Here is a 25,100-nt window from a genome sequence, read left to right as displayed (position 1 = left end):
CAGTCACAGCGTCTCCCAGGAAAATTAAGACTCCATTTATGCCACAAAAGAAGTGCGTGCAGTGGACCACCACGGGACCTTATTTCTGAAAAAAAAAAAACTGTTGTCCATGGGGAGACACAAACTATTTTTTGGTCCCGTTTCAATAGTGCCATGAATTATGTTTGTCAATTAAAAAAACATTTTTTTTGGAATATTTTTGTAAAAAAAGTTGCAGTTTGTTGTTTTAGATTTGACTGAATATATGTAATTACACTCGCCATATTACATGTGTGACATCACAGCTTTCCCTCTCCCTAAGCTTCGATGCCTGATGTGTTTATTAAATTATTAAATTCATCTGAATTCATAGTGGGACGTACTCACATGAGCTTGATTTTTCTCCTGCTCCCTGACCGATGAGGACCAGGAGTCACTGGATAAAACACATCAGGTAAGATAAGATTTGTACTGTTTACATGCTGCACTGCTCACTTTATCTATTTATTTATTTAATTACCCAATGTTTTTATCTATTATAACATTTTTATTCAAGATAATCTAGACCTGAATACTTCATTTAATTATTTTCATGTACTACATGGCTGGAACAACAATAAAGAAATCTTGAATAAAGTTACATTTGTGCCTTACTTTGACTCTCTATCACACAACTAAAACAGTATCAGTGGAAGATCTTTGCAGTTACTATCTCTGATTACAAAAATGACTGACGGTGGAACAACAAAAGCAAATTCTGAAAACTGTGTTAACCTGCGGGGCTCCGAGCAAAACGGTAAACTATCAGGTTTGCACTTAAACTTCTCAATATAACAAAAGGTTTAAATGGACTCAACATAAAAAGGATTTATTCTGTACCGCAAAAAATTCAAAGAACTTAAGTAAGGTTTGTGTTATTTATTATTAAAGTATCAAAATAGAAAAAAAACAAACAGTGCGTCCCTCGTCTGGACTGCAGGCTGCTTGTCCTCCTGCTGGACGACTCCTGGTGCTGCGTCTCCTCCACCACCTGCAGCTCTGCAAGAAGCAGAAAAAAGGGTTTTTAAAAAAATGGAGATTGTAGGACTGACATGTCTCAACAGCAGTCTTAAATGCATTATACACCAATGCTTATGCAAATCAAATGCTTGCCAGTACTGGCTCTCTAGATTTTTTTAATGCTTTTGAAATAAGATTTTTTTTTTTTTTAATCATTTTTTGCATCTAGGTCTGAAAACCAAATAGGAGGGACTAACATGGACGTCACGCTGACATCACCACAGGGCTGTGGCTGGAGTCTCCTGCAGCTCTGGCATTTTATCAGACATCAGTCTTCATATTCACCTAAAAAACAGGAACAAACAAAATAGCAAAAAAAAAAAATGATTTAACGTCTTCGATTAAAATCAAGATTAAAAAAAGAGGAAGCTCACGCTGAGCAAACTCACCCTGGTTTAACGGTGTGGATTCTCAGCCTCCTCCGACCGCTCGAGGCTCCTGTGGCGAGAAAAAAACAATGAGAGCCGGACAGTGAACTGCCTTTACAGTTTTCTACCTTTGTTTTATATACTTCACTACTTTGAGGTTGCCACCCTTAAAAGTGACAACCTGCGCATCAGTGAGTCTGTGTGTGTTTTGTGTGTGTGTGTTTGACTGTAGCAAGCATATGTTTAAATTATGAATACAGGTTATGAAGTTATAATGTGGACATGCATTACAGGTCAATAACTCTCCATGTGTATGTCAGTGTGAGTACACGTATGTGGTATGAACTGTGTGATAAAGTTAAAGTACAGGATTTTAGAGAGGCATGTCAGCGTCCTGAAGTAGATTCGTTTATTTAGAAACTGCAGACGAGACAAATTTATGACAACAACCTTCAGATCTGCTGCAAAACCTTGAGGTTTTCTGTTACCCTGTTACAAAACCATGTGAAGCTGGACTTGGTTCTGACACATCAGAGGTGTTACTGCAAAAACCCCAAACTGAGCTGGGAGCTGCACCATAGAGAGAAGCTCTAGAGAAGTGGATCGTTTTCAGTGTCAGTCGTGTAGACTTTGGGCAGCGGCCTTTTAGACGAGGCCAGTCGAGGCCAAAAAGGGTTATTCTGGCATCACACTCAGAGACATTGAGAGATTATTTTGGGTCAATCGGGACTGAAGACTTTGTTGGAAAATGGATCACAGTGCAGACGGATACATCTCGACAGCCTCGGGGGCTTAAATCAGGGCTGAACACAGTGAAGCTCCCTCTTGATCAGGGAGAACCGTAAACTCCACCACGGTCCTTCACAGCTACAAGACGACGTCTACTACAAAATGAAAACGCCAGTCGAGACGTACTGTGTTTTCACAATGACTGGCTGGTCACTGGCAGGACAGGTTCAGGTTTATGAGGAAGAGGGACAAAATATGAGCAGTGAGAAGTACTGAGAGGAGACAGGCGATGAAAGCAGGAGTCAAACACTACGTCATTTTAAGCTCTGCATGTGTCTCCCTTTGCCTTCCTGTCAAGACAATAAACAGAAACCTAATGTCAATGTATTTTTTCTGTGTCTGGTTTGAGTGTCTCACTTCAGCCTCAAACAAACAACCGCCAAATATGCAGGGGTTTGCAAAATTTTTTGTCAGTGATAGATCTGCAGTATTCTTGAGGACGCTGCCCTGTTATAATGTTGAAAACTGTACTGAAAGTGCTATGCTCACAAAAATTAAGATTATTAACAGATCCTCTTACCAACTATGGGAGATAATCATCTCAAAGCTTTGTTAAGACAGTTCCCATGATGCTCTTGGGGGATGTAAATAGGAAACATGTTGTTGCAGTTTTTTAAGGGTCTGCTCAAAATCACATCTGAACATACCAGAAGGATGTAAGATTGCTTTATTTTGAGTCGAGCTGCTGTTATAGCTCTTTAATTGGACTGCCGTCCTTGTTCCAGTGTACAGGCACCGATTATTGACAGAAATGTCCCCACAATAGGTGGAGACGTGCCCTTTTTAAGCTTGTTGCTATTGGACCTATTTCTGGCTGACCTGTTACGTCACATACCAAAACAAGATAGCAAGCAGCTAACAAGTTGCATGTCGAGTGGGGACAACATGGATAACTCGGTTGGTTCATCCAACTGCGAGAAATTACCATCTCAGCTGGACTATATATGTATTTTTAAAGTCCAGTTTTAGTAGTAATAACACAGTAATCTGACTTTTTCTAACATCATGTGAGCGTACTGACTGTGGAAAATAAGCACCTTTAAAATTTTGCTTCATTAGCTGTTACATGTACAAAAAAACTATCACTGAATTACTTATGAGGACATTCAATTGCAATGGCCGTCACAGGTGTGACATCCTCAGGAAGTGTGTCACACTGAAGGCACCTTTAACAGTGTGTTTCTCCTCATACAAGACTTCCTGTAATTAATGCACTGGTGCAGCCTGAGTGCTGATACACGGTGAATATACAGTAAATCCAGTTTATAGACTGAGGTTATAAGGAAAATTATGACAAAACCACACGACAAGAACTCAGGAAGTTTGTTATAACTTGTGTGAATTGGTATTTTTTAAGGGGAAAAAAACATCCACACCGAACCCCGAAAATACAAACACAGTAAGTCACACAGTTCACAGTCCAAGAATCAAACTACATTGAGCACTGAATCAAAAAGACACTTTGTCTGACAGGGATTTATATTTTCTACAATCCCACCCAGAGCAACCCCACAAGTATGTGACACTTCAAAGCTGTAAAGACAACCCAACCCAGTACCACAAAGTATTCAAGCTTATAGTTTTACAGACATTTCACAGCCAGACGCAGTCGAGAGAGGTGACGATAGCGTGAGCTCTTCTGCCCAGTGCTAACTCTGACGACATTTAAAGCAGCTACAAGGGGTGAGCGTATTTTTCCTGAGTTATGGCCATAAACATGTGAGGTCAAGTGACCTTTGACCAACAAATTCTGATCAATTCATTCTTGAGTCTATGTGGATGTTTGTGCCAAATTTGGGGAAACTACTTCAAGGCCTTTAATCACATGTTTAAATCACGAGAGAGACACAAAGGTCTCAGTGACCTTTGACAAGTAAATTCTGATCTGCTCATTGATGGGTTGAAATGGATGTTTGTGCCAAAATAAGTTTTTGAGACACAACATTCATGAGAACAAGACAGATGCAAAGCCGGCGACCTTTGAATGCCCAAAAATGAAATCAGTTCATTCTTGAGTCCAAGAGAATATGTGCGCTAAATTTCAGGGAACTTTCTCAAGTTGTTTTGGAGATATTGCATTCATTCATGTGAGACGGATGAGGGACCTTGATCTTGGAAAACCAAAATATAATCAGCTCATCAAGAAGTCCAAATGGACGTTTGTGCCAAATTTGAAGAAACTCCTTTGAGGCAGTTTCAAAATATTGCATTCACGAAAATGGGCTGTCAAAGTTCCTTGTAGTTGCTTTAAATACTTGAAACAATTTTAAAAATGTACCATGGTTCACTGACCGGACAACTGTACTATAAATGAATTCACAGGAAACAAAAATTGGCCTGCACATTTGTGCTATTGTTCCTTAAAGTGCATAAATCTGCCAAAACCACAAAAAAATCTGTACAAAAATCATGCAGCACTATTTGATTTATTTTAATGATGTAAAAGAAAAGTGCACAAAGACAGAACTACCCAAAAAGCTTTTTTTTTTTTTACGTTACAATGTAAAATGTCATCCATGAGTTAGTCTTTGTGTTTGACTTTTTTGTGTTGACTGTTGGATACAACCTGCCTGTCACCAAAGCTAATTACCTTTTAAATGAGGCAAAAAAGTTCAGAAAAAAATCCCTAAAGAAATCAGCTCAAGCTGAATGGAGAGAACTGAAATATCCCATACAGCTGTGAAAGACTGAAGTTTCCTAATGCTATAAAATTATTCCTTCAACCCGCTTCAACTCTTCAAGCACCAAAAATAAAAAACTTCTCTTGACTTGTAGTTTCCACAAAATGACAGCAGCACTGTATCAAACACGTGTGGTTAGAAACTGCAGTGTTGAACCAGTGACTCAGCCGTCCATACATCGCTTCTGTCATGCATACATACGGAGAGGCCAAAGTACTACAACCACACACACACACACTGCACGGGCTACGAGGCTTTGCCACATCCACACACAAAAAGGTAGAAGAACAGAGATCTGCACTGTGATGCCATTCTTTGGAAGTGTGATGCCAGAAGCCCTGTGGACGCCACTGTGAGCTGTGACGTGGTGTCAGAGAGGACAGAGAGTTAAGTTGTGGGATAACTGTGCATCTTGTATTATAGACATGGATGGGACACTTACCTTACTCGTTCAGCTGATCTGTGTAAGCATACCTCTGGCTGCAGTGCAAACAAGTCCAGGCTTTACTGTCCACTGACTTCTGCAGAACTACTCATCGTCAATGTAACCCAACTGCAGAGAAGAGCCTCTACTGTGGACTGGGGCAGCCTGTCTTTGACAAGCTGGCTGACAGCAGCTAACACACCGCTCATTTACTCAAAGACATGACACACACACACGCACAACCACACAGGCACAACACGCCATCCTCTCTTCAACCATTAGGTGCATGGGACTTCCTGCCTCAGGCAGGTTGATGAATAGGAGGTCGATCAGGTCTACGAGTGCAGCTTCTACCAGCAGCTTTAAGGGTCAGGATTTGTCCACAAAAGAGAACAAATATGGGTGGTGAAAAGTTAAGACTTTAAACAAATCTTGACTAAGCAGTCCCTCCAGGATGTTGTGATAGCAACAATTCATGCAAATTCAGCCAATCCCAGTGAATTCTGCACCATCTTGAAATTTTGTCAAATCCCAAATCTTAATATTTAAAATGGAAAAATCTCATTTCATTGCCTAAAATGCATCCATTTACTCAGCCAATTCTGTCGCTCTGTTTATCATGAGCCTGCTGCTGCAGGACGGGAGCTCTGTGCCTGGGATGCATGCACACCGACAAGGCTAACTGTTAGCATCACAAGGCTAATGTTACGCAACGGTTAGCAACTGGTTTAACAACTAAGTTAATCAGCTTCAGTCACCTTGTTGGGGTGAAATTAATGGTTTGTTGACTGCTGTTTTTTTGGCCCAGGCAGCAAAATATGACGAGCAGGGATGAGCTCAGGTTGTGCTGTTTCAGCTCGTTCTAACTGGGCTGAGAGTGCAGGAGGACAGCTGCTCACAGACACATAACGTCAGTACTGCGCTGAGCTGATCGGCAGCTATCAGCTGCTGCTTCCCCGAACAGAATATATTTATTCTGTGGGAAACACTGAATGCTCATAGTAATAATAAGCAGCTGAGAATCCAAAAAACGCATCACATGTATTTTTGTGATTCACGCTGATGTTATTTTACATTTTAAGAGAAGCTGCTGTGGAATCAGGCATTTCAACAATCCTGAAAACGGCCCACAAAATCCTGGAGGGACTAAGAACTTTTCTTTAGGTATGCTGGTGTCAAAGCGTCGGTTTCAATTACGACTCCAATAACACAAAGTCAAAATGTGTTGCAACAGGGGACATCTGCTCCGAATTTCTATGTTATACTTTACAGCTTTGATAAAGAAGTTCTCTTACAAAATGTAACTGTCAAAGCTTTGCCGTCAATTTGATCTCTGATGATGCAGTTGCAATAGAGAGGGGGCGATCGTGCTCTGAACCTCCAACATAGTTACGATGTCATCTGTTTAAGTGGACCTTGACAAAGAATTGCTCTTAAAAATGTCAGTGCCAAAGCCTTAATTTTCATGTTAAGTCAAATGTGCTGCAATACGTCCTTGTTCTTTAACTCTAATGTAGTAATATGTAGGAATGGGTATCGAGATGCAGTGCTAACTTGGTACCAGTTTCTGGTACCACACACCACACCATTGCTTCCACGATAATCCTACGTTATGAACAGGAAACCCGTGTTGAAAGGATAGAAACAGTAGCATAGTGAGACTTTACTTATTTTGAAAGTATTTCTCATGTCACAGAAGAGAGGACATCTTGTATTTTGGTTGTCATGCTGTGAGTCGTGTGCGTTTTTGTTCTGGTGCTCTGCACAGATCTGACAGCTGCCCCCCCATCATCCCGCCTCTGAGCTGTACCGACTGTCAGATGTGTCAACATACAAAACAAATTTAACTTGTTTCTGCAAAACAGTAATAAATAACAATTGTTGAGTCTTTTTATGTCATGTCGTCATCTTCTGCACTCAATTATGGAAAATAGTATCAATAACAGTATCGACAGGTATCAAATCTATAAGCAGCATCTGTATCAATATTGTGTCAGAAAAGTCCTAACGATACCCATCCCTGTAATGTGTCATTTGTCTAAGTCTGATTGGCGCCACCTTTACAAAAATCTTGACTCTGAACTTCTGACTCTCGATTGTCATCGTCAGAGCTTTGGTTACTGTTTTTGCACGAGCTCAAAATGTGTCGGCTGCAAAAGGACACTCCTGTTTTAAACCTCCAAATAGCTTCTGAATAGGTTAAAATGTGCACCAATTCCACACAAATCCCAACATAGAACCTCTATGTATTCTCTGTTCATTATGACATGCACCAAAATTTTATTACCTGCACCATTTTTTTACTGCACCATTTGGTGTATTTGTCCTTTTTCGTTGGCACTTCTGCCAGGGCCTGATCCAACTGAAAAAAATCCACACAATCACTGCAACATTTTTTCCCCTACTTTCATTGTAATTTTATACAGTCATAGTCGGCAAACCTGCGAAGGAAAACTCTTATGCATGTCATTTATGAAAAGATGAGGATATTTTCAATATGTTAGGTTATCTTCTGAGCCTTCCTGTGCAGTAATGTGCAGTGAAACTTATCCAAATTTTAGATGATCAGAGGAATTTTTTGAGCGGCTTCTTGGCAAATCTATTATGGAAACTGGTTTTTACCATATTAGGACTTCTTTGGTGAAGTCACCCATTTTACCAGTCGTATCTAGTTTATAATATATTGTTTTATATTTTAAAGTCTTAACTTGGTGAAAGTATGTTTATAACAGGCCTTAATCAAAATCCAAGCGGTGGCTGGCTCTAATGCAACACTGTATAAAATGCTGCTGTTGCTCTGTGCTGCTCTGTCTCACCAGCTGTATGCCATCAGTGTCTTTTTTTTTTAAACACACAGCTCATTTGTTTCTCACTGGAAAACTGACTTGTGGCCTGAGAGCATTTGAAAAATGCCAATTTGAGTCTCATGGTCAGTGCATGACAGCTGGCAGCACTGCACAAAGTATTTCAGTACAAAGGTAGGTGCACTGTTGCACGCAGAGCTGAGAATTACCAGAACAGCTCAAATTTTACTTGCACTACAGTGCATGTGCACGTAGTATTTCAAGTTTAGTAACACAGTCAAAATGTGCTGAGGAATCAGAACCCTTCACAAACCTCTGTAACGTAGTTGTTAAGGTGCTTGCTGCTTTCTTTAAGCAAATCTTGACTATGAACTCAGAAGTGCCAGTGTCAAAGGTTTGATTTCCATTTAAACTCCAATAACAGAAACTCTTCTGCTGTTGGGGAAGTTTAGTGTTCAGGGCACAGTAAGTGTGGACAAATGTTGAAACCGTATCTTCCAACTTCACAAGATACAATCCAAGCTATAAAGCCACCACCTATCATGATAAATGTAAATCTTTCCAGAACAGGTGCTATTCGGTCCTGAAGAGTGACTGAAAAGTTTCATTAACAAAAGTGATGAAGCTACAGACTTTGACTTTGTTGGTTTTGGAAAGTTCCTTCTCTTAGTCCAACACCTTTAAAGCTGGTCAAACCTGTTAAAAAAAAACAAAGTGTACACAACACCAACAAACAGACATAACATTACAAGTTTTAGAAGTTACACTTAGGTCACGTCAATGAGCGGCACTATAGTACTTTGCGGATGTTCAGATGCTGTCTGGAGGAAAATGTCTCTTTTTTGGTTCAGCTACAAAGTCCCTTAATTAGCTTAACAGTTTTTCTTTAATACGTATCTACATTTACACAAGAGGAAATCATTAATTAAAAATCTTAACTATTTAATTATTATGTTTTTTGTTTAGACTTTTTAAATTGTGCCCAAATTGTCTTACCAACTCCAAAGCATTTGTAGTCATCTGACTTTTCCTTTTCTTGTTTCGTTCACTACGTGAGAAAATCCTTTCAATGTGTTACATTTTAGTCTGGAAATCCAGTTAAACAACTGGTATTAAATCAAACACTGGATAATCTATAAAACAGCACTACATAAGTGGATGCAACAGTTTTCTCCTCGTCAATCATCATAAAGAGAGAAAAGACTCTAAAGAAACTAAAGCCTCAAAAAACTGACAAATTTCTTTTCTTTATCGCTTGCAATAATTAAAACTAACTACAGTTATATTCATCATTTTTGAAAAATATAATTATCATCTAGAAACAAATATATATATCGAGCCATCCAAAATATAAATTTGGAATGACTATAAAGGCTGAAACTGGAATCGTACATAAATATGATTCAATGCTGCATTAATATTTAGTTCCAGGCTGTTAAGAAAATAATAAATACACCAACATTGATCCACAAACACAATTATTGTGAACTCGCTAACAACAATCTGCTGTTGCAGCAGCAAAGAGTTCAGCAAAGAGGCAAACATGTAACTGCAGCATGTTCTCAAAGAAATTAAATAAATTGTCAAATTTATGAATACAGTGTACTTATTAAAAATTGCCGGCATACAAAGGAGGCAAACCACTATCAGAAAAGTTAATACTCACAAGTTCCACGGGGATTTTCTATTCTCTGGCCTAAAGAGACATTTTTCAGGAAATCTAAGGATCTACATTAACATTAAAGAGTGCATAATTTTTTTTTTAATCAGTGAATCACATTCTGGTCTTACAAAGGGATCTTGGGGTTTGTTGTGATTTTATCTACAGGCTTAGGGTACAGTCACACATGAGCGAAATTAACACTGGGTAACTTACTTTCATTCAGTGCAAGCAGAGGGGCGAATAAAACTTGGCTTTGCATTCAGTTCACCTTTGGTGAACTTTGGTGAAATGGCAGCCTTAAACAGTAAAAGGAGGCGTATGTGTGGATGAGACAGATTGTTGCTGTGACTAACCAGCCAATTCAGAACAGCATCAGCCATGAAAAATACAAACTGCCACACGAGAGATGCTGCTTGGCTGGCAGTGAGTCAGGGGACATGTTATGTAAAAAAAACTGGAAAATGTATCAATAACATTATATTAGGGTTGCATATATATAGGGTTGCAGCGATATACTGGTTTTGAGGTATACAATGATATAAAAGTTGACGGTAATAATGTGTAGAATTGCTTATCTATGATACTGAAAAAAAAAGAATTGGACAGAATCTAACCTTTTATTTTCAAAAAAGACTTTTTACACATACTTCCATAAAAAATGGTTTCAAGTTTTATGCGCGGCACACACTGCATGCGTGAGTAGCGTGTGATGGCAACCTCGCCAAACTGCGGCGTCTTGCATGCTCACAGTGTTCGGACCGACAGGATTGTTGCTGTGACGCTTCTGCAGGGCTGCCTGCTGCAGTGAGTACTGTACATCTATAAGCACATATCGCACTCATTTATGAAGCCATGCAGCTCTTGCCTTGTCAACAACACGGTCCTGCAAATATTTCACAATAAAATGCCTCGTGTTAACAACTGCTATGATTCTGTTGACATACCTTGTCAGAGGACTTTTATTTTGAAACTTAAACAGGAAAGTTTCATAAAACAGATTTGTATTTCCCTCATAACTGAGACAGATAAAGACACCGAAACTGTAATTAAAGGTGTTTTAGAGAAAATATAAAAATCAAACCACTATTTTCAATGTCTATTTCTGCTTACAACCGCATGCCGTGTGTTGGACGCGGGACGTGGAAAAAACAGCAAGCCACGGTTTCTCTCGATGCGCTGCATCTGACAAGCACCTGAGACGTGCCTGACAAGCGCTGCTCATGCAGGCAGTGTGGCTGCTCTAACGTGTTAACATGGGCACCGAAAGAAAACCAACTGGTTCCAGGCATTACTTAAAGTGATAAAACATTTGTATTTATCACTATAATTAATTAAACCCTTTGTTTTCATTCTTTTGAGGGTCATTTTGGATAATAATAATAATTCTGTAATACCGTGATAACATCAAAACGCAATATTTTCTGAGATGTATCGTACTGTGACAGTCTTGAACCGTTGCAACCCTAATTTCACAGTAATTGGCAGGCTAACTTGACATGTGAATTACATCCAGTTCAGCATGTTATCACCTCGGCAGGCAATGGTCACTCAACAGCAGTCACTCATGTGTAACCGTGCCCTGAGAACATATTTAGATCAGCATCAATACACAACTGGCTCTCGATGCTACGCTGAGTCAAAGGTAAATATGTTGGCCAAAGGTGGCATCCTGGTTTTTATCCTAAGTATATTGTTCCGTTACTGGGATATTATGCACAAAAAGTCCAGTGTTTAGACTTCTTTGCTAAAGCATTCCTGAGACCAGGCTGTACAGCCACAAATTCCTCCACAGTTCACAATCTGTAAAGCCGGGCAAACCTGTTAAAGAAAAAATGTACAGAACAAAAACACACGAAACATTACAGATGAACACTCCATGTTATCCAAGGCTATTACCAAATATGTGCAGTCCTGTTTCGCAGCCATTTCAGGTGTGATTTGCAGGATGCCACACAAGGGAGGACTTACCTCATATACTTTCTAAAACAAAACAAAACTCTTAAAAAAAGTTTTTTTAGTTATTCTGCAGGGTACACTATAATATTGTGTACAATAGAAATACTATAGGTTAAGTTTCTCGATGTCTTGCATACTCCAGTGTATTGGCAACTATTAGACAAATGAAAAGAACAACCACAGGATGCATTTTGGACATCATGTAAAGGTCAAAGTATTGTCCAAAATCAGCCACTGGACAATTAGTGTTTACGAAAGAGCACTATAGAGTGACTCCAAAACTGACTGAAAGACTGAAGGCCACTTATGGTTCTTATTCATCTTACTAATCTAAAGGCTGAAAAAAAAGTATCAGAAGCTGTGCTGCTGCAGGGACACTTGTCAACTACACATAATGCAAATAAACCATCAACAGTTGACGAAATGTCAATCACACTGGAGCCAAGAAAAAAAGTGCCCCTCTTCATCTCTCAGCATATTCTTCATTTCCATAACAAGAACACAGTCAAGACAAACAATGACACTTTAGGTTTAAATAAAATGTGGTCCATCTCAAAAGCTGTAATTAATGCAAAAAATACTTACACTCACATTTACAGCTCATCTCCTTCTACAACACAACTCGGAGAAACGCTTGCTGAGGCAAGCTAGTCGTTATTTGATGCCAAGATGAAAAAAAATACCTCAATGGGTACTGACATGTTTCTTGGGGCCAGGCTGAGCACAAATGTGACCTTCAGCTGGAAGAAGACTTTAAGTAAGGTTTTAATCCTTTTCTCTTCCATCTGATAATCACGTTACATATTGGTGATAATAATTTGACAGCTTCTTGATAAAGAAGGCTTTTCATCAGTTAGCCAAATGTCAATAAAACAAAAAGACCACTGTGAAAATTTAACAGATCTGGTTCATTTAATTTTGCTTTCCATGTTTCATGTTTAGAAGGCCCAATATCCTGGCTGGAAGGCTGGTATGTTAGAGCTACTAATAAGGTTATTAAAAATGTGTTGTTTTCAAATTGTTTTTGTAATTTTTGTGTCTTGTGATATTCCCAATTTGTAGCCCCAATTTACAAGCAGTTATGCTGCCTCTTAGTTCTGTATTAAAGATACAATTAAGGAATGAGAAGACTGATCTGTCATGCCTTTTAGGTGGCACCATAGATCGTAATAGCGCCAAAAAAAAAAAAAAAAAAGTTGCAGAAACGGGACAGTCGGCTGGATCATGGGTGGTAAATGTGTGATGTTTTGATGAAGTGTTATGCATGCCGTCCACTGCAGGACATTTTAAAAGTAGCTGTAAACAGTTGGCAGTTGACTTTAAAAAAGAAGAATGACAGCCGAAAATGTCTTTAAATTGTAAAAACAATGAGGTCTGGGAGCACTTTAGCCTCCGAGCAGAAGATAAGATCAGCCGCCACATAACAGAGGGTAAAAGATTGTTTCTGCCATGTTATGGTATTGGTATTGATTAAAAAAGACTGTCCACGTGTATGTGATTTCTCACACTGGAGATCAACACTGTTGTGTTACATATCTTGCCCGTCACACCTCTTGATTCCACGATGCCGACCTGCTACTTAAAATCACACACCGCATTTTGCCACTGTTGTTTAGCTCTGTGTAGAAATGCAACAAAGGCAGTGTGAAAAAGCAGACTTTGCAGCAGCCCTATAGCACAATCTCGGTGTGAAAATGGCGATGATATGAAGCAGTATGAGAACAACAAATTGAGGCCAGTTCTGAGAAAAATAAAATGAAAGCACCGTGTCCCCAGCTGTACCGAGAAAGAACGTCTTCAGTCACGTAGGTTTACACATCCAGGCACACCGGAGTGTATGTGTTGAACACAAGATATATGAAATAAGAACACACAAAGTGAAAAAGTTGTCCTAATAAAACTGATAAGCCTTCCTTCTGTGGATGTAAAAGAGAATTCACAAACTGGAGAATGGGAATTGTCAGCGTTTGCTGCCACATATCCCACTTCAGCACGAGCCATGCTGATGCAGAGTATCTTGCTTATGCTTCCAAGTCATGGCAGAGAATTGAAACTCTGGATTTCTTCTCTTCTTACTGGTCCGGCACAACGAATTCTTCATCTCAGTACAAAATACAACCTGTGCAAGGGTAGGATCTATATTTTTTTTTTACAAATTAATACATTAAGAGCAGTAACTGAAAAGAATTGCTCATATCGGCCCATTCAAAGGGCTTGCTTTCCTGTTTAGGCAAGTCTAACCGAGTACGTTGCCAGTGATGCAAAGGCAAGTTTAATCATGCCAACCAATAGTCTAACTATTGAATAAACATTCAATTCAGATAAAAGCTTGTCAATTCATCAAATACTTCCTTTTCTGTTCCTTTTAACTTTTGACCTCTGTTGTACCAAAAAAAAGTGTTCTTAACTAGATCGAATATGACTACGTTTACATGCAGATCTGTAAAGGAACATCATTCTTACTTGTTTCACAATTACCGGATGTATACAAAAGGTTTGAATTGTGCAACTTTGAGGAATGTGGTAACGGGCCTCTCATTTGCTCAATTACACTCTTATGAAATAGATATCTCCTTGCCAAGAATAAAACTGAGTCTAAAAATTCAATAATGTCCATTAAGACATCATTTAAGATAAATACAAACACAAACAGGGCCTGAAGAAGCTTCATACATAACTCGGGAGCCGAATGTAGTTTTTATATTGGGTAAGATCTCATATACTTACAAATTACACTACCTCTCTTCCACCAAGAAGGTGGCAACAGTAAGTATTAGTGCAGGTTACGTGTCAGCAGTCCAACTACCAGAAAAATTTGCTAACAAAACAAAAACAAGGGTGAGCACTTACATGATAATTATTATCATCATTATTATAATGGACTGCATGTAAACGTAGTCAAAAGCCTCAAAACATGCACAAAGACACACTTGTGTGTGAGTACGTAATATGTGCAGGGTGTGTGCGTAAGAGGATGAGTGTATGTCCACTTGGCTACCCACAACCTCACACACGAAACTACAGGCTTTCTTAAAGGATCTATGTGTAATATTTCTGCTTTCCTGAAGCTACTGAACACCAATGACAGACAAAATTCAGTATCGCCACTTAAAAAAAATTCTAAAAGTGTCAAAGAGACGAGACCATGATTTCCACAGAGCACAGCGTTCAGTGATGACAATGTGCAAAGCTGCATAATAAAAATATACAATGAATGGAGTCTCCTGGCCAGCTCATAAGTGCTCTGTGCCGTCTAGTCTATAGACGTCTTGCCAGATGCCAGATGTTTTTGCCAATGCCATTCTGCACTACGAACGATCTGCTTAATTACAGCGTTGTATAAAAAAACCCCTCTAATTTTAACGAGAATGCTTATTGCGTCAGTTACGTTATTGTGTCGGTGTTATTTGAATTCGGCAAGCATAAAAAAACATAAGCAAAGGACAGAGTGGGGTATCTGTAGTGAGCCCTCAGGTGTTTTTTTCTTTTAAATTGTTGGATCTTGTGACACTCGTCACTTATCGAAAGCAGTCAGAACTGCGGCAGAGATAACACATAGACCCTTTAAGACCTAATGTGGCAGATGTATCCACATTATTTACAAACAAATAATTACTGGTATTTAGTTGCTTTTCGAACGCACTGTAGGTTTAAACTTTTAGGAATAAATGTTAACGGTTTGTCCTGATGGAACCAATGTGTCTTTATTATAATACATGCTTTGACTCCAAATGTATGGCACAAAACACAGCCATATAAAGTAGAGAAAGTTGTTACAATTATCACTTCACGGCGACTCACAGAGCAAAGTACATCTAGAAAAGAAAATTATACATGGGTCAGAAAGAACTAACGGACCACACGAGGTTGTCCCATATTTCCAAACTACTGACAATACAAAATAAAAAAAGGAAAATATTGACTTTGTCATAAAATGAGTAAATTGTCAAGCTAAAATGTAGCAACAATTTAAACTTAAATACATGAAATTCGACTCAACAGGTTTGATGTGAAGAATCTGTACAAATGTTGCTGCTGGGAGCATCAAAGAGCAGTGTTTAAAAACGGGGTTTCTTAGCGGGGCCATCAAACTCCTCGCGGACCCTGCCGTACCCGGCGTTACCAGGACCCATACCCCTGGGGCCACCCTGAGCAAAGCGCTCATTGCGCTGTGGGGTCAATTTGCCAGGGAGGCAGATGGGGGGGGCAAGGTATGGGATTGGTGCGCAAGCACAGAGTTCATGTCCATGTGGAAGTGTTTAAAAAGGTATGGCAATAGAGGTGATTTTTTTTTATATTGTGAGATTTACAACACAACCAGCAGGAGACGCATCCGGAGAAACCGTTCGTTCCAATATGAAGATCCACAGGTGCCACAGGTTACATACGGAAAAGGAAGAGAGGGCAATGCTTTTGTTAGTCAGTGCCTACCTAGTATGGTCTCTCCAGCGCATGCCAAGACGAGCCTATGGCCTAGCCATATTGCTTCAGAGGCGCAGCATTTTGTAAATGCTGCCACTATTTATTTCCTTAAGATCATTACACATATAAAAAGATATGTAAAGTACATTTAACTTTTAAAATAAGATCTTCGTATTTTTATATTCCTTTTGTTTTGGGTGAAATTCATATTAATTGAAAAAAAAAAATGAAATTATGTGCCATTGTAACAAATTCTCACTGAATTGAGTGCTTCCCAATCTTTAATGAACAGAAATTATGGTGTATTAATCTAATGTCCACCTGTCACAGCACCTCTTAAGGCACAGGATTGAAAAATCTCAACTAATGATCCAAAGTGTGGCGAGCACCTCAAGTATCAGGACTGCAGCATAAATATATGCATATTATATAGGCACAGTAAAATGTTAACAATTTAGAGGACATTCAACACAACTGTTTTTCTTACAAGACAGAAGCTCATTTACCAGGAGCACTTCACATGCCAAGTCAGACAGGCTCTGACTGGACTAAACCAGAAAAGCATGAGAAGAGTGAAAGTCTCAAAAGCCGAAACTCCAACAGAGGAGCATTTCATTTACAACACAAGGCTACGGTGGAAAATATGTTGAGCAAAACATACTAAGTAATGTAGTAAAAATATAAAGTATTCATATCTCCAGCAATGGATCCACATCGCTCTGCTCAACCGACTTAATTATCAAAGACTTTAAGTGAGCTTTACATTCAGATGTGACGATGAACTGCAGAGCTTCATTGTTCACACCTCACACGTGTTCATGGTGCATTGCCAACATCAACACTGCCAACAAGCCTGAACCTAAAACACATTTTCACCTCCTTAAAGTGTTTTTTTACAATCACTTTGAGGTTAAGAATTGGGCTGTAAAACCCAAAGCTAAATAATTAATGCATACTATTATCAGCATCAGTAAACAAAGTTTGATTTGTCAAAAGATAAAAAATACGAAGTGCACCGTTTTATCAAATGCAAAACATAGTTCAGTAAGTTGAAGAATACTCTGCACAACGAATACAAATGTTGTATATAGAGTAAAAGTTAAGTATTTTGGAAATGCTCTTCATTCGTTTAATCTACATTAGCACATATTTAGTCGTTTTTGCGGACAACTGTAATGCAAGGCCAACCCAACACTGGTACTACAACCCTGTAGAAGCACTGATCTGAAGCCAGAATTCACCATCTCCTCCTAAACACAAATGGTCACAAAGCCTTGCCTGCCCCCGTCAATTAATCCTGCTGAAATATACAATATTTCTTACTGATTGCTGGATTTAAGGCCTCATACAGGGGCTGGGCGTTTGGGCAAAAACTATGATTGTGGTAGTTTTGGATCAATACCGATATTTCTCACAGTATTTAATAGTCAATGTGACAGTGCATATAAAATATTTAAATTTGCAAACATGGCAATAGTTTAACATTGTGTGAACATGATTTGGTTCAGAGTATGTCTGAGCTACATTACTAATAGTAACTGAACATCTAACTCTGCATACATGCAATATCAGACATAGAACAGTATTAGTTAACTTGCCTTATCTCTTATTTAAATAAGGTGATTTCAAGTGATAAAAAAGATGCTGTATTTTGCAATTGGCACTTAATCACTTTTGCATATAACTGACATCAATACTTCCTCAACTGGGTTTGTGGTGATTGATTAAACTACTCACTGCCCCTATTGTCTGCTGTGTCATAGGCTGTTTGGTCTATCCACATTGTATAAAATGCCCCATTATAAAAATTTTTATCTCGATCCCCAAACGAGACCTTTTTTTGCCCAGCCCTACCTTACACCGTCAGCCTGCACTAAAAGCATTTTAAATACTCCGTTACAAAAAAGATGTTGATGAGAAAGTAAAGCTTGCTGCTCCAGAAGATAAACTTCATCCCTACTACAGGTCTCAAATTGGTTTGTAGCACAAAAGGAGCTTTAAACAGGATTTCACACTGCCACCCAAAAAAAAGACAGATGATGCATGAAACTACGAGCGCAGTCCAAAAAAAAAGCTGTTAAAAACTAAATGGAAACATTGTCAACAATTAAGAGACAAACTCTGTAGCTGACCTTCTGCCTCTGGTCAAGAAGTAGTGCCTGTCCAGCTCACGTGAGACAGGGCTTGCAATAGCAGTCCACTACACAACAGTGTGAAGAGTGAGCAGAGCCACTGGAGTCTGTCTACAGCTTTAAGAGAGCGCGCTGGAGGGAGCACGTTCTCGTGATTTAGTGCAGGTTGACGGTTTTGTAACTAGAAAGCAGCGAGACTCAGGTGAACTGAGGGGGCGTGGCTTAACACTGAGAGAAATCCTATCCGACAGGCAGCACGTGTGTCGCGCACAACAACCAGCAACCCGAAGACAGCTGGGAGCAGAAAGCATCTGTAACTTTTCAAACCGGCTTGGTCAGCTAGCCTTGATGCTGGGAGTCTCTCCAACAAAAAGTCACAGCCGAACACAAACTACATTAACTACAGATCGTCCAAAAAGTGGGATACGTTACCATTTCTTTGCCCATCAGGCCTCCAGAAGCTGATCCCAGTCCCTGCTGGCCCTCAAAGCCCAGGCCACCCATGGGGAACTTCTGGTTGGACCCACCAAAGGACATTTCTAAAGGAAAGAGCACAACATGTCAAATTAATTCCTGAGACAGTCAATCAATATAATCAATAGGTGTGGGACTCACCAGTGGCCACAAGATGCAAAATTATTGCGATTTTTTAATATGAAATTTGTGTATATTATACAGCACAGCCAACATTCATCATTTGCTGTTTTTAACATTAAAATTAGATAATATAAAATTAAAAATAAATTAGAAGTACATGGAAAGTGATATCAAATACATATATAAATATAGCCAGAAATAATTACATATTAGATAAAACACTGTGCATCCTGGGGACTCACTACAATTTAAACTTTTTAACATAATTAAGAATTACTACAGAAACTTACCACCCATGCCCAAACCTCCACTGGAATTCATTCTCATTTCCCGTTCCCTCTGTAGTGAGAAGACAGGAAAATAAATATTGAACCGGACACATATTGACAAAGTATCTTGCCTAGCTGCATATATGACATTTTTATATTCATGTCTTGTGTTCTTTGACTCACGTCGATGAAGTTGCCCATCCTGTAGTTCTCCTCACGCTGGCGGCGAATCTGCTCTTCTATCTCCCTCTTGTGAATCATCTCTTCTTCCCGCAGGCGACGCTCTTCTTCTTGTCTGTTTACAAAGTAAATATCGGTCATTCATGTGATCCCAGTTCAGCAATATTTACAAACTGAATCTAATTTTCTCTTATTACAAAAGAAAAGAGAGACGTTAATAGTAAAAGAGGCCGCCGCACACTCGATCTAGATTAAAAAACAGAAATACCTGAGCTGCATCTCCTTCCTCTTCTGCATCTCCTGACTGTGTAACTCCTCCATGCGCCGCAGCTCCTCCTGCCGCCTCAGCAGATCTGAAACCAAACATGAAACAACAACAGTTAATTGTGGCACTTAAATCCCGTGATGCACCACACCTTGTCAGTGACGTGCAATCTTTCCGGTGAAAATAAGCAGAAAATATAACCAAACAGCTGCAGTACTCTGTTTTTTTCCTCCTTAAACCTAACAATACCACTACACCCACCCTGTCTCAGCAGGTTGGCCTGGTGTTCATGGTACGCTTCCTCCATCTCGCTCTCCAGCTTCTCACGGGCCTCGCGCATGTTCTTCTCTACCTGCTGCCTCTGCTGCTTCTCCATGTCGTCCAGGGACTTCCAGCGCTTTGAGTACTCGTATTCGAAACTGCCGGGACGAGCAAAACGAGGGGGTTCCTCGCGCTCTCTGTAAGACAGGTTAACATTAGGTTTAGATGAATTTTTGCACCACAGATCAGTACAATGGAAATCCTAAAGCCGATTCACAATGAATGTCGAGAACTACAAGCACATTAATGCTAACCGCACGATATACATAGATGCCTTAATCGCTGTAACAAAACTGTCAGTGGCAGTTTTATATTATCTAGTATTTTGTGGCAGTGAGGCTCAAATATGTTACACTGTAGTTAACAGTATGGGGGGTTTAAAGGCTGCAGTCAATTTCCTCAAAACACCATTCCCCCCAATTTACACGAGTCAACATCTGCTACTCCACGCAGACCCTGAATCCACACCCCTCCCCCGCGCATATCCACCGCCCACCATCTGCTGCTCACAGAACAATGACTTGAAACAGTGACGCTCTTAATTAGGCAGATCGTATCAGACAGGAACCGTATTCAACTCAAAGTCAAAACAGCTCGAATTATCCCTACAAAGAAAAACGGATGGGATCATCAGTGATTTGCTTACACTTGATATCTGGGGTTCTTCTGTGCCAGCTTTTCTGGAAGACCATCCTCATCATCAAACTGCTCCAGAGGCTCAACAATGACAGGCCGGGGTGACCTGAAAACAGTGTAAACAAAAACAAAAAAACCCCAAACAAATAAGCAAAAGTTTGCATGATTTTTTGGCTGAGTATCAACTCAAAGCAAACTCTACAAAAGTGTGTTTTTGAACTTAAAGTGCACATACGTGGTAAGCAAGAAGACGCCCTCATTGCACCGATCCAGGGCTTTTCTGGCTGCAGGTTTGGAGGCAAACTCAACAATGCCCTTGCCCGTGGGGCGTCCGCGGTCATCCACGATGACGACGGCTCTCTCGACCATTCCAAACTGTGAGAACGCTTCTTCCAGGAGTTCGTTGGAAACGTACGGTGACAGATTCTTCACGGACAAAGCTGCAGAGTGAGTGGCAAATCGGACACGCAGGGGTCTGCCTCTTGTTGGTGTGTCATCCAGCTCTGCTTTTGCTATCTCTGCCAGTGCACGCGACTCCTGAAGAAAGAAAGCGTTACAATACTCATTAGGGATCTGTTCAACCTCAATCAGAAATAAATAATTGCTAGCTGCAGGTCAACATTGAGGACAACATATGACAGAGAGCTAATGACAAACTAGACGATGTATCAGTATTCAGATGTAACGGATGCATTGTCTTACCAATCGGATGAAACCAAAGCCTTTGTTTTTGTTGATGAAGACCTCACTGGGCTCTCCGAATTTCGCAAACAGCTTCTTGAAATCGTCCTCTGTGATGTCGTTAGGGAGGTTTCCAATAAACAGACGGCATCGCTGTGTGTACGCCTTCTCGCCAGGTTTCAGTAGCATGGAAAGTGCTGCCTTAAACTCCTGTTAAACAATTATTACATTAAAACTTAAATCTCTATTAGACAAAGAAAAAATCTTCCATACTGGATCACAAAATACATGAATGTATTTAAGAACTGACATAAAAAATAACTATTAACTCAAAGGCAATTACTAGCTTGTTTGTTTGTGCGCTCATGTAATCTACAATCACGTCTTTTTTTTTTTTGAAAGATTTAAGGTCAAAATTAGATATATTTAAAATTTTAACTATCCTAGGTTATCATCTGATAAAAAGTATGACAATTTGACAACTGTTACAGCAAAACAATATGTACATAAAATCACTTAGCTAAAAAACTGTCCTCCTTTAGTATTGTACTTGTAAAAATAATTTGATGATACAGTCATTGGTTTAAAATTGGCATGAACGATTAAATTATTCAGATATTGCCGTTTAATTCCATCTTTATAGTCGACTCTGGGATTTTTTTTATTATTCATTTTGTTTTACAAATTCAAGAAAATATTTAATATATATGGGTCACACAAGTTTGAGAAAATAAAATATATATTATATTTCCGACAAGCCGCCCATCCCCCACCCGGTGTCTGTGCTCAACTGAAAAGCTTGACCTACATTTTGTTGACGTTGATTTTCGGGCAACTATCGTACACGAGAAAAATCCCGACAACGATTGTAAATCAGTATAAAAACACATTACTCACTTCATGATCTTTGTTTTATTCCTGTTTTTAAATTTTCATATAAGTGGCTGTTCGGATTTTGGACAAGATGGCGGACAGCTAAACGGAAACAACTTGGGTGCGCTTGTTTTGTGGCATGGCATGCACCGCTACATGAAGCAGCAGACGATTACAAAGCAGCTGAGAGAATGAAAGCTAACACCGCTCGCTCGGGCTGCACTGTGCTCCAAATCGAACGTAGTGCTAGTCCTAGAGAATAGGCTAACGTTAGCTTCCGACGCCATTAACGGAAGAAAATGTATAGAAATAAAAACAAATAAATTAAAAAACAAACCTTTTCCCGGGGCCCATCCGACACGATCGCGTCGTCGTTTGTGACCATTTTCTCCGGCTGCTGGCTGGGCTTAGTCGCCGGTGGCCCTGACCTCTGGCCTTGATATGGACCCGTCCTCTGGCCTTGATAAGGGCCCGTCCTCTGGCCTTGTTGAGGACCGAATCGCGGGCCCTGTTGAGGACCGGACCTGGGGCTTTGTTGTGGACCGGACCGGGGGCTTTGTTGAGGACCGGATCGGGGGTTTTGTTGAGGACCGGACCTGGGGCTTTGTTGAGGACCGGACCTGGGGTTTTGTTGCGGTCCTTGCTTCGGGCTCGGTTGTGGGGGCTGCCTCTGCTGCTGTCCGTTTGCATTTCCAGCCGGCGACTTCATCTGCTGGTTCTGGTTCTTGTTGGCCTGGTTGGGTGGAGGGGAGGTCATGGTGGGCTTTGGTGGGGGTGACTGGATCTTCGGCTGGGGCGCGGGGGTTGTCGGTTTCTGCTGCTGTTGTGCCGGTTTCTGCTGCTGCTGTGCGGGTTTCTGCTGCTGCTCTACCGGCTTCTGCTGCTGCTCTGCCGGCTTCTGCTGCTGCTGTGCCGGGCCTTTCATGGTGAGAGCAGGGCCGGGACTCGGCGGAGGGATGATGGGCTGGTTCTGTTGTGGCTTCTGATGACCCCCCCTGTTGTAGTTATTATTTCCTCCCCTTCGATTTTGGTTGTGGTTCTGGAAAGGATGGTTCCTAAAATGTGGGTTTCCCATTAACCCACCCCGCATCGGGCCGCCGGGCCCACCGCCTCTGCGCTGCTGGAAATTCATCCCAAGGCCGCCACGGTTGTTGTTAAAGCGAGACATTGATCCTTAAATCGGCGGAAAAAATGTAATTAAAATACCAAACGCGTTATAAATTTGCTGCGTAACGACGACCGTTACCGGTGTTGGCAGGTCTGCTGCTCAAAATGGCGACCAACGGCAGTGTGTCTGGATAAGTCGTTCTTTCTCCGGAACAGCGCGCTCCGCCCCGGCCCGCTCATTGGACCGCTGCTGCCCCGCAGGAGGAGCCAGCACCGGCGGGCATCTCTGGAAGGAGCCGCTCCCTTTTTTTGTTCTGCTTTGAAGTCTGTGACTTTATATTTTCCATAAAGTTCTTTGAAAAATTATATTTATAACGTTAAAACAAGTTAACTTTGTTATTATTATTATTATTATTATTGTTGTTGTTGTTATTATTTATTATTATTATATTTATTTCTTAATTAAAAAGAAAAAATAAATATAAACAGTACTGTACAAAAGTCTTAGGGCGCTTTAAACTTTATTTTAGCAAGGTTAAGATGACTACATAATTATTTCTCAGTAGTTTCTTTACTAAAATACAACCAGTATACAGTATTAAAAAATGAAATATTTCAGAATAAAAAAAACTCGCCAGGCTTGATTTGCAAATATTTACTGTGACCTCCATTTCCACTTAGCATGTCTTGAACTCTATTAGGCAATATGAGATTTACAGTGTATTTACACCAGGTAGCATTCAAGACATGTCCAAAGCTCAATATTGATTGTTTGAGCTACCTTTTGTTATGGTTGTATGATTCCATGTTTCATACTAAATATCGACTTCAGTCAGAAGAAGTCATTTTTTTTGACTTTTTTGCTGTTTTAAAACATTGTACATGTTCTCTGTATTCTTTGTATCTTCTTAAAGAGACTAAGCAATAAATGTTTTTATTATATCCTCATATAAAACTTTTCTAAGACAATAAATCTACAGTGGCCTAAGATTTTTGCACAGTATATTACTGTGATTCTTCGTCTGTTGTTGGCTCCCCATGCTGGGATGCACAGTTGGTGTTTTCCTCAAATCAACTCCACCTGTGGGTTTTCTTTGTGATATTGCCGAAAGTACATGCTGATTAATGGGCGTCTGGCCCAAAACGTCCGTGTGCCAATAAGAATAAAGCTAAATATATTAATTAATTAATTAATTATGTTGATTGTGAAGTTATCCATTCATTTATTTTTATTTTAATCTAATTTAATTTAATAATAAATAATATTTATTTATTTTTTGCATATAATTTACTGTGATTTTGCATCTTAAAAATGTTGGCTCCCCTGCTGGGATGCACTGTAGGTGTTTTCATGTGTGGACTAACATTCACCCCACCTGTGGGCTTTCTTTGTGATACTGCCGAATGTGCATGCTGAAGAGGGGCATCTGGCCCGAAATGTCCATGTGGCAGTAAAAAATGCTAAATTAGTTAATTAATTATACATGCTAGATAAATAAATGTTTATTTATGGACAAATGTAATGAAAGCACTCATTGTTTGCATAAAAGTCCATCTTCTACTATGAAAAATGAAAGAGAGCTCTATTTAAATGGACCTTTTTTTTTGTCTTTATTCCGCATACAGGTGTTTTGGAAACAAAAAACAAACATGGAGAGACCACCAAGTTTTGCCTACACATTTTCTTAATGCTCATCATTATAAACAGACACAAAAAGGATGAGATGACAACAGTGACAAAACACAACGAAACATAACTGATAAACAAAAAAAAAAAAAAACACGTCAAAAGTTAAAATCAGGAAAACCACCAGACAGTGTGACGTCGTCACAGGAGGGGAACAATAATTAAAAAATGGTAAAGGTGTAAATGAGGAGAAAAATGAGCTAAAGA

The 25,100-nt window shown here is 39.8% G+C and overlaps 1 protein-coding gene across 2 annotated transcripts; it reads right to left on the bottom strand.

Moving 5' to 3' along the window:
• Positions 1 to 882: 882 nt before the first annotated feature.
• On the bottom strand, positions 883 to 23,383 carry sfpq (splicing factor proline/glutamine-rich). Of its 2 annotated transcripts, XR_006106775.1 has the most exons (12): positions 22,437 to 23,383; positions 21,248 to 21,436; positions 20,781 to 21,082; positions 20,556 to 20,651; positions 19,850 to 20,046; positions 19,592 to 19,676; positions 19,327 to 19,438; positions 19,165 to 19,213; positions 18,710 to 18,816; positions 1,428 to 1,476; positions 1,236 to 1,323; positions 883 to 1,017 (listed from the first exon to the last, which is right to left on the bottom strand). XR_006106775.1 is itself a non-coding variant. In XM_042506015.1 (10 exons), exons 1-10 carry the CDS (start codon positions 23,265 to 23,267, stop codon positions 15,782 to 15,784), a joined length of 2,079 nt encoding a protein of 692 aa, XP_042361949.1. In that variant the 5' UTR covers positions 23,268 to 23,383; the 3' UTR covers positions 15,402 to 15,781. The 2 variants fall into 2 exon arrangements, 1 of the variants encoding a protein (XP_042361949.1); XM_042506015.1 differs by lacking the exons at positions 883 to 1,017; positions 1,236 to 1,323; positions 1,428 to 1,476 and adding an exon at positions 15,402 to 15,892.
• Positions 23,384 to 25,100: the final 1,717 nt, after the last annotated feature.

The sequence above is a fragment of the Plectropomus leopardus genome, chromosome 18 (assembly GCF_008729295.1).
Source record: "Plectropomus leopardus isolate mb chromosome 18, YSFRI_Pleo_2.0, whole genome shotgun sequence".
NCBI lineage: Eukaryota > Metazoa > Chordata > Actinopteri > Perciformes > Serranidae > Plectropomus > Plectropomus leopardus.
The sequence above is the reverse complement of the archived record's forward strand: the minus strand, read 5'-3'. Positions and strand labels throughout refer to the sequence as shown.

Bases quoted from the DNA above. Each gene is read 5' to 3' on its own strand.
- sfpq (XM_042506015.1), bottom strand. From the start codon at position 23,267: ATGTCTCGCTTTAACAACAACCGTGGCGGCCTTGGGATGAATTTCCAG. The intron at 20,047-20,555 runs GTAAGCAAATCA...CCTGTCTTACAG, and splicing joins AAGAACCCCAGATATCAAGT to AGAGCGCGAGGAACCCCCTC. The intron at 15,893-18,709 runs GTAACGTATCCC...TTGACCCCACAG, and splicing joins GCCTGATGGGCAAAGAAATG to CGCAATGAGCGCTTTGCTCA.